Raw genomic sequence first — 10,991 nt, 5'->3', positions numbered from 1 at the left:
GCTGGTTTATTTCATCATATTCTCCAAGTTAACCATTAATGTCATAAATGTCACAATATCATTTTAATGCTTAATAATTGTATTTCCACTTCAGATATCTATTTATCCATAAATGAATATCAACACAGTTGCCATACACTGGCTATTTTAAATTCTGCTAAAAGTATATGATCACATTAGTATCTGTTTATGATACTAGCAATTTTTCTTAGACAACATCCAAAAGTTGGTGGTGCTGAAATACACAAAGTCACAGATGAATATGCACTGTCCTGACAATTGCTATTTTATTTCCTGAATTTCATTAATATCTCAAATTCTTCAGGGATAATCTTCAAGTTGCATGACAATTCCTGGGGGAGAGTCTCAAAAGGAGGGGAAAAAATACATAAATTGTCTTCAAAATACAATGACAAGAACATGGAAAGACAAAGAGAAAGGCGTGAGTACAGGTAACATACATGAGATTTCTCATATTGCTGTATGTATGATTATCTAACACAGTGGTTACATTTGCTGTAGTTTTGTCTTCCAGCTTACAGGATCACATCTAACTCAGTTTCTGTGCTTTTTAATTTTCAAGATGCCTGAATAGCAACAGAATATCTCTTGGATTTCCTTCATATTTTTTTAAGAGTATTGATATACATTGAGAGTAAGCATTAAGGAAATGCATGCTATGTGCACTTCATAAGAAAATGATTGATTTAGGGTATATATATATACATCTAATGTATAAAATTTATGTCTCATGAAGGACAAAGTGAGAGGAAAGGAAAAGTTATAGATTCAATGTACAGATATATATTTATACATAAGTTTACATTTGCAAAATTTGAACCTGCAACCTTCCCTTTTTTGTTTTTATATCCTTCCAAATATTTAAAAATTAAAAATTCTAGGATTTTTGATGATTATTTTCATAATTAAATGTAATCTACTCATGGCTTAATTAAAAAGAAAGTTTTAAGTTTACATAGACATGTAAAAAATATTTAATAGTAAGAGGAATTTAAGTACTTATTTTATACTTATGGTAAAATATTTTTTTATTTTGCAATGATATGTGAATAATTTTTTCCCATTTTAGTCTTAAAATATTAAATATAAGTAGTCATTGAGAATTACAATCTGTGAAAAATATTGTTTCTATCTTCTAAATACCAAAGCAGATAATAGGAAACCTTTTTAAATCTTACCTTACTAGAAAAATTGGTCTTAATGTATTCACTAATTGGTAGTGTTCATGGTTAAAAACTAAACCAAAGCAAAATAGATTGTGTAAGGATTATTGAAGACTTTTGTAGTTTTTCTGATATTATAATTGTTCCCCTTTCTCATAATACTAAGTATATAAGCTGTGTGCACAGACGGTATAGCCACATCAGCTAGCCACAATGATGCAAGCAATATGGTATGTCAACACATTGGAGGTCACAAATGATCCACTTTAATGTTGTAAACATGTATGACTGCCTTTGTTTGCTTATAGCTCATTTACAGAGCACTGCCAATATAGTTTTTGTTGTGGTGATATGTGTCCTTTCCTTTTTTGACTTAGGAATCATCAATGCCTATGATTTTTACAATCCAAAGTATTTTGTTTTTAACGCCTCATTTCTTCTTCTATTATAATTTTTTTAATCTCTAGAGTATAAGCTATTCAGATATATTTTGTTTGAGGATGCATATATTTTTCTGAATGTATTGCTATCTCATATTCGGAAGAATTTTATAGACTTTAATGCAGAGGATATTACAATATCCATGAATCCAGATATATGTCATCTTTATGGCAATGTAATTTGTTTCTATGATTTGGTGTATCATAGTAAAATTACATAAAGCATAAGATTTTTTTTTTCAAGGTAGGGTCTCACTCTAGCTCAGGCTGACCTTGAACTTACTCTGTAGTTCCAGGCTGGCCACAAACGCACAACAATCCTCCTACCTCTTTGTCCAAAGTTTTAGACTTAAAGGCATAGGCCATCATACCTGTCAGTATAATACATTCTAAGATCTGCTATAAATCAATTATTTTCTCTTTCAAATCTAGTATTTATTTATTTAAAGGGACTGTTATGAGTTTTCTGTGCATGATCAAATATTAAATATCCATATTACTCCTAATTTGTTCCAATTTATTTGTTTCCCCAGGTTCATGCATATAATTTACATCTGAGATATATAGATAATGTATATATATAAATATATATGTATGTGTGTAATTAAATATATATATAATTAAATATACATATACATATGTACATACACACATATATGTATGTATGTATATATGTATGTGTATGTACATGTGTGTATGTATATATATAATGTGTATATATACATATAAAATATATATAATATATATAAATATATAAAATATAATGTGTGTGTATGTATGTATGTGTATATGTATGTGTATGTGCATATATATATATATATATATATATATATATATATATATATATATGGTGCCTGATTTTAGTCGTCATCCTGATATGGTTGGGGCAATACAGAAACTTGAACACGCTGGGTGCTTACATCCCACTTTACCTGTTTCTTACCTGTGCCTCTCTGCAACCCTGACAAATATGTCACTTCCCTTTGCATAAGTATGCACACATAGAATTCCTATTTTCTGGTAGGTTTCCAGCATTTTAAAACAAATACAAAGCCAAGAAACACTATGACCATGAACTCAGATGACTACAGTTATGTGTCATTGATAGAAGCATCATGACATGACGTCTGAGAACTATACTCAGTTATTGTGAAAAGAAATATGTACACAATCTCTGAGAATTACTCTCAGATGTCCTGGAAAAACTGATTCACTTAATTCTCCTCCATTTTTCTCACACTCCAGTGAGGTAATTATTTATCTATATTGTTATTAAGAATTTTCACTTATAACTGAAGTATAACAAACTCTCTATATGCATATATATTTGTCTTAGTTTCTCATACAAAGACAATTTACAATGTGATCATATTTTTGTATTAACACATGTAACGAGTATATTAAAATTTTCAGCTGTATATCTGTAAGGGCCAGAATTTTTAGGAGTATATTAAGAATTAGGGGGCTGGAGAGAGTGCTTAGCAGTTAAGGCTCTTGCCCGCAAAGGCTAAGTACCCATGCTCAACTCCCCAGAACATAGGGAAGCCAGATGTATATGGGGTGCCTGCATCTGGAGTTTCTTTGCAGTGGCTTGCCTATTCTCTCTGTCTCTCTCTCTCCCCTCTCTCTTTCTCTCAAATAAATAAATAAAAATAAAATTATTTTAAAAGCTGGGTGTGGTAGCACATGCCTTTAATCCCAGTACTCAGTAGGCAGAGATAGCAGGGTCACTGTGAGTTTGTGGCCACCTTGAGAATACATATTGAATTCCAGGTCAGCCTGGGCTAGAGTGAGACCCTACCTAAAAAAAATCAAAAAATTAAAAAGTCTTTTTAAAAAAGAATTAGGGGGCTGGAGAGATGGTTTAGCGGTTAAGCGCTTGCCTGTGAAGCCTAAGGACCCCGGTTCAAGGCTCGGTTCCCCAGGTCCCATGTTAGCCAGATGCACAAGGGGGTGCACGCATCTGGAGTTTGTTTGCAGAGGCTGTAAACCCTGGCGCACCCATTCTCTCTCTCCCTCTATCTGTCTTTCTCTCTGTGTCTGTTGCTCTCAAATAAATAAATTAATTAAAATATATATTAAAAAAAGAATTAGGGATGAGAAAAAAATGAGCTGGAGAGGAAGATGAGCAGAGGGGGAGGAGAATTAATGAGAACAAAAATAATAACAACATATTGAGAAGGCATAATGAAACATATTACATTGTATCACCACCTAAAATATAGAAGTAGGAGGTTTTAAGTATTTTGAATATATTATTAAAATTTTAGAAAATTTTAATCATGTACATGATATATATATATATGTATATATATATATATCATGTGCATGATTAAATAAATATATATATATTATATATAAATGAATTTCAATAAATAATAATTTCAATAAATGATAAGTCACTAAATGATGAAATTTAAATATATAAGAAATAGAAAGTTTAACTAATAGTATAATAATTATACATTCATCTAAATCCCAAAATTTAGCAATGTCTAAGCTTTATTTGTACCTGTATTTTATCTGTCTTCATATCTACATATTAGCTACTGTCTATGTATCTATTTTCTATCTACATGTATCTGTCATTTACCTGTCTATATTTATCATGATTCTATATCTAAATATCTATTTATCTATCATTTACCTTCTTGGATCATATTCCTATCTACTTAGCAATTATCTGTTTATTTGCCTAATTATATACTTAGCAGAGATTTTCAACCTTTGGATAAAGTAGTTCTGGATATTGTCATCATAATAGAAGATTTAAAAGTATAATTACTACTCACCATTAGATACATCCATTCACACTTAACTGTGACAACCAAAATATCTGTATATATTGAAATTATTACCTTCTACAACTAATACCACATTATTTGCATTAGGAAAACTGGTGTATTCTTGCCTTTCTATATTAGTAGATATTCTAGTTTATACCACATTATTTACATTTCGCCATTTTAAATTTCAAAGTTTGGATGTATCTTACACACATTATACTACATAATTAGTCTGTCATGTGAAATATATAAACTATAATGATAATGTTACCATGTTTCTTTCCAGAATAGTTTTTTCTAAAAAAACTTGATGGAGAAATACAACCTCACAGTGGTGACTGAATTCATCCTGATGGGCATCACAGACCGCCCTGAGCTGCAGGCCCCTTTATTTGGACTGTTCCTGGCCAACTACCTGATCTCACTACTGGGCAACATGGGCATGATCATCCTCACCACGGTGGACTCCCAGCTGCAAACACCCATGTACTTCTTCCTCAGACACCTGGCCATTACAGATCTGGGTTATTCTACAGCCGTGGGACCCAAAATGTTGGTGAATTTTGTTGTTCATCAAAATACCATCTCCTATAAACTTTGTGCCACACAGCTAGCTTTCTTCCTTGTATTTATAATTAGTGAACTTTTTATTCTGTCTGCCATGTCCTATGACCGCTATGTGGCCATCTGTAAGCCACTGCTCTACACTGTCATCATGTCCCAAAGGGTATGTCATGTCCTGGTGGCCATCCCTTATCTCTACTGCACGTTTGTCTCTCTCCTGGTCACCACAAAGATTTTCACTTTATCCTTTTGTGGCTCCAATGTCATCAGTCATTTCTACTGTGACAGTCTCCCCTTGTTATCTTTGTCTTGCTCTAGTACACATGAAATAGAAATGATCATTCTGGTCTTAGCTGCTTTTAATTTGATTGCCTCTCTCCTGGTGGTCCTGGTGTCCTACTTGCTCATCCTCACAGCCATTCTCAGGATGAACTCTGCTGAGGGAAGGCACAAGGCTTTCTCCACCTGTGGGTCCCATATGACTGTGGTCATTGTCTTCTATGGGACTTTGATATTCATGTATGTGCAGCCCAAGTCCAGCCACTCTTTTGACACTGACAAAGTAGCCTCCATCTTCTATACATTGGTCATTCCCATGCTTAATCCTTTGATCTATAGCTTGAGGAACAAAGATGTAAAATATGCCCTTCAGAGGACATGGAAAAAGATGTGGATTGTTTTGTTTTGAAGATTTCACACTATACCAGTCACAAACCTGCTGTGTTTTATCCAACATTTATCATTCATAAATTGTCTTAAGTCTTATTTCAAATATGTCCTTGTTTTTATTAACAATCTTCAAAATGTTGTAAATATTGCAGTGAACAAAACCATAAACGACTTTGCTTGTCTTGATAGGAGAGATGAATTGTATTAATTCTATAATGACATAAATCAGTAGGTTTGGGGTCTTCATACAACAGTCATGAAGAAAACTGTGCATGCTGTGTGGGGGTGAAGAATAGTAATAGATGCTTAGGAGTATTAATATGCTCCTGTAGTATCCTGATCACAAGATGCTCTCCAGCATCCTTGGCTATTTTTGTTCCTAAATTTCTTCATTTGTATTAGATCCATGCTACTGCTTAGACTCTACACACTGTTATATATTGTTTTAACATCACACTCAACTGACTTATTGTCACATACTGATTAAAAAATTAAAAACAAAACAAAACAAACAAAAGCAGTCACATGAATTAGCTTAAGTGCCCCTATGTTATGTCAGGATCATAAGGTCTTTTCTTTCATCAGTACATTTACTTTCATATATAGCCTAACTGATTCTATTAGCCTAACATTTCGCTTTTGGTATCCCATTTCTTCAGTTCAGTCAGTATCTTAATTGATCTAATTCAGTGAATATGTTCATCTGAGTTACTACACCAATTAAAACCCAGCTCCTGGGCTTAGAAACCTATAAGATTTTGCTTGTGATTCTCTTTATTTTTTTAATTATTTACTCTAATTCCGTAGTTATTCTTTTTGTCTAGTGGGTGGCAACTTTTACTTAGATTTCTAAGGGAAACTAACTTTTCTTGTTTATAACAATTTATTTGTTGAACATTCTTGCATGCAACGCCTACTCTTTGACAAGAGTTTGTTGCTATTCCTTCTTGTGGCTGGCTTTACTCAGGTTTGGTCCAAATAACTGTCTGTACTAAGATCTAATTTTTGATGCCCTCCATATATAAGTATCTATGGTTGCAAACAGAATTAGTGTTATGATTTGAACTACGTGGTATTCCTAATAATAGTGTAGTGTGAGATGCAAGAAGGTCAATGCTTGTTATGTACACTGGAACTTCATTATCTATATAACTCTCTCTGATAGCCTCCATATTTTGTCATTTTAACTATTTAACATGTATTATATTTCATTTGCATTATGATGCTATCTCATTATCATTAATAATAATAGCTTTACCAGGCATGGTGGCAAACACCTTTCATCGCAGCACTTCGGAGGCAGAGGTAGGAGGATTATTATGATTTCAAGGCCACCCTTGAATACACCCTGAGAATACAGAGTGAATTGCAGGTCAGCCTGGGCTAGAGCGAGACCCTACCCTGAAACAAAACAAAACAAAAAGAATAAACAAATAAATAAAATAAAAATAACAGCTTAATAGTGAGTCAAATCTGAGTAAATACAAATCATGAGTAGTAAAGCTGTACATATTGCCTTATGTGATAGCATCACTGAAGTCTATGCAGTTGTTCTTTTTATTTAGTGTCACAAAATTATATGACAAATTTTCACATATAAAAGAAAATATTTTACTTTATTGGACTATATTTGTTTGACACAGACAAAATGAAATACTAATGCTTACTACTGATAAGCTACAAGTTTTTTTTGTTTTCCCCATTTGACTTTTGAGATAGAGTTTCACCATGAATGTCAAGATAAGTTTGAATTGCAGTCATTTAGCCTCAATCTACCAAGTCCTGTGAATATAGGCTTATGCCTTAACGGTTGGCCTGAGAATATTTAAATTTAAAATATTTCATATATTTTTCTGTTTTCCCCCAATTAACCTCAATGAATAACTTTAAAAATATTTATTTGCCAGGAGAGAGAGAGAGAGAGAGAGAAGGGAGACAGAGAAAATGGGCACACCAGGGCCTCTAGCCACTGCAAAACGAAAGGCAGATGAATATGCTACTTTGTGCATCTTGCTTTACATGGGTACTGGGGAATCCAGCCCAGATCATTAGTTTTTGTAGGCAAGCACCTTGATCACTGACCCATCTCTCTAGCCCCAATGAATAACTTTTATTTTTCTTTTCAATTTTTTTTTATTTAACAACTTCCATGATTATAAACAATATCCCATGGTAATTTCCTCCCTCCCCAAAGTTTCTCTTTTGAAACTCCATTCTCCATCAGATCCTCTACCCATCTCAATCAATCTCTCTTTTATTTTGATGTCATGATCTTTTCCTCCTACTAAGATGGTCTTGTGTAGGTAGTGTCAGGCACTGTGAGGTCATGGATATCCAGGCCATTTTTTGTCTTGGGGAACACGTTGTAAGGAGTCCTACCCTTCCTTTGCCTCTTACATTCTTTCTGCCACCTCCTCCCCAATAGACCCTGAGCCTTGGAAGATGTGATAGAGATATTTCAGTGCTGAACACGCCTGTCACTTCTTTCCAGCACCATGATGCCTTCTGAGTCATCCCAAGGTCACTGGCATCTGAAAAGAGAAGATTCTCTACCAAAAGTGAGAATAGCATTAATGTAAGGGTAAGAATATTAAGAGAAGTGCATACTGGGCAGTTTGATAAGAATAATATAGATGTTTGGCCAGACAGCAGCAGATGTTACACTCCAAGGGCTCATGACTACCCCTGTTTAAGTTTTCAGTATCAGGGATGTATTCCCTCCCATCTGTCCAGTCCAATTAGAGGGCAGTTGGTTTCCATCATGACAGATGTGCCATTATTGTATCTGTTGGCTCATTTGGCCTGGCTGGCCAAATACAAGGCTTGCAATGTCCACTGTTGAGTATCTTCACTGGTGATTTCTCTCTCTCCCTTTGAAGTGCATGCATAATGGCTTTTTCCAGCTTTCTTTCAGCTGGTCTACTTGGAGGAAGTTATCAGTTCAGTTCCAACAGGATTTCTCGGTGATCTTGCAACCCAAGTATTTGGAGTCTTCAGCAATAGGGTCTTACATCTACTACTGGTGGGAAGCCAAAGGCCTTAGGAATGGCCTATAATGTTTTTGGGGCATCAGGGACCTCCCTGGCCTAAAACTCACTGGAAGGTATCCCATTACTGGCACTGAAAATTTTCTAGCAACAATCTACAGCTCCTGAGTGTTCCATTGTCAGAAAAAAGTAGGTTGTCATATGATTTATTTATATCCTCTTAGATTTTGATTAGCACTCTCTCTACCTTTCCTTTACTCAATCTCTTCCCCTGACCTCACTTGGGCCTTTTCACCCCCAATAATCTATTCTACTTACACATATACAATACCATCCCATTATGTAATCCCCTCCCTTCCTTTCTCTTCCTTTTATATCTCTTTTCTAGCTTATTGGCCTTTGCGATTGTAGCAGACAGCTTCAGGTTTGTTGAGATGAACTTTGAGACTAGCCATTGTTATGGAGGAAGGGATATTTATTGAAGCTTACAGATCCAGGGAAAGTTCCATAAATGGTAGAAGAAACTGGCCTGCTTTCACAGAACCAAATAGAGAGAGAGAAGCACAAGCCTAAAAGCCAAAAGACACAGCACAGTTCATAAACTCCAGCTAGGCACACTTTGTATATCTTTAGATTGAAATCTGAAACCCACCACCACACCTTAAGATCCACCCTGTGACACTGCCTCCAGCCAGATGGCTGAAGATGCAAACTACAAACAAATAAAAAACTGAATTATTGGGGCCATCTATTCAATCCACCACATCTACTGAGGTTTTTTTTCTTCCTACTCACACCGAAGTCCAATGATCTTTAGCTAAGATCCACATATGAGAAAGGAGATGTGATGTTTGGCTTTCTGAGCCTGGGTTACCTCACTGAGTATAATCCTTTCCAGATCAATCCATTTTTTCCTGCAAATTTCATAACTTCATTTTTCTTGACTGCTGAATAGAACTCCATTGTAGAAATGTGACATATCTTCATTATCCACTCATCAGTTGAGGGACGTCTAGGCTGGTTTCATTTCCTTGTTATTGTGAATTGAGTGGCAATAAAAATGGTTGAGCAATATCTCTAAGGTAATGGGATTAGTCCTTAGGATATAGGCCTATGAGTGCTTTAGCTGGGTCATATGGTAGATCTATTTTTAGCTCTGTTAGGAACCTCCACACTGATTGACCAGATTGCATTCTCACCAACAGTGTAGAAGGGTTCCTCTTTTTCCTCATCCTCACCAGTATTTATGATCTTTTTTTTTTTTCATGACAGTAGCTAATTTGACAGGAGTGAGATGAAATCTCAATGTAGTTTTAATCTGCATTTTCCTGATGAAGAGGGATATAGAACATTTTGTAGATGTGTATATGCCATCTGCATTTCTTCTTTTGAGAACTCTCTATTTAGTTCCATAGCCCATATTTTAATTGGCTTGTTTGATTACTTATTATTTATTTTTGAGTTCTTTATATATCCTAGATATTAATCCTCTATTGGATGTATAGCTGGCAAAGATTTTTTTTCCCATTCTGTAGGTTATCTCTTTACTTTATTCACCATGTCCTTTCCTGTACAAAATCTTTGTAATTTCATGAAGTCCCAGTGGTTCATCAGTGGTTTTATTGCCTGAGCAATTGGAGTTATATTCAGATAGTCTTAGCCAAGACCAATATGTTGAAGGGTTTTCCTTACTTTTTCTTCTAGCAGTTTCAGAGTTTCAGGTCTAGTGTTAAGGTATTTAATCCATTTGTACTTAATTCTTGTACATGGAGAGAGAGAACAATCTATTTTCATCCTTCTACAGATACATATCCAGTTTTTCCAGCACCATTTGCTAAACAGGATGTCTTTTCTCCAAAGAGTATTTTAGGCATTTTTATCGAATATCAGGTGGCTATAGCTACTTGGGCTTACATCTGGGTCCTCTATTCTGTTCCATTGATCTATGTGTCTGCTTTTGTGCCAGTACCACACTGTTTTTGTTACTATGGATCTGTAGGATAGGTTAAAATCAGGTATGGTGATACAACAAGCCTTATTTTTGTTGCTCCGTATTGTTCTACATACTTGAATATTTTTGTGACTCCAAATGAATATTTAGATTGTTTTTTTTCTATTTCTGTGAAGAATACCTTTAGAATTTTGATGGGGATTGTATTAAGTGTATAGATTGCTTTTGGAAAGATTGCCATTTTCATAATATTGATTCTTCTGATCCAAGTACAAGGGATGTTCATCCATTTCCTAGTGTCTCCAGCAATTTCCTGCTTGAATGTTTTAAAGTTTTCATCGTAGAGATCATTCACTTCCTTGGTTAAGTTTATTCCAATGTACTTTATTTATTTATTTTTGATGAAATTG

At 34.6% G+C, this 10,991-nt stretch overlaps 1 protein-coding gene across 1 annotated transcript; it reads left to right on the top strand.

Annotated features, from left to right (window-relative positions):
- Positions 1-4,720: 4,720 nt before the first annotated feature.
- On the top strand, positions 4,721-5,662 carry LOC101612508 (olfactory receptor 8K3-like). Its single transcript, XM_004667628.2, has one exon. It carries the CDS (start codon positions 4,721-4,723, stop codon positions 5,660-5,662), a length of 942 nt encoding a protein of 313 aa, XP_004667685.2.
- Positions 5,663-10,991: the final 5,329 nt, after the last annotated feature.

The sequence above is a fragment of the Jaculus jaculus genome, chromosome 1 (genome assembly GCF_020740685.1).
Source record: "Jaculus jaculus isolate mJacJac1 chromosome 1, mJacJac1.mat.Y.cur, whole genome shotgun sequence".
Taxonomy (NCBI): Eukaryota; Metazoa; Chordata; class Mammalia; order Rodentia; family Dipodidae; genus Jaculus; species Jaculus jaculus.
This window is presented reverse-complemented; position numbering and strand designations above follow the sequence as displayed.

Excerpts from the sequence above, each read along its gene's own strand:
- LOC101612508 (XM_004667628.2), top strand. The coding sequence starts at position 4,721 with ATGGAGAAATACAACCTCACAGTGGTGACTGAATTCATCCTGATGGGC.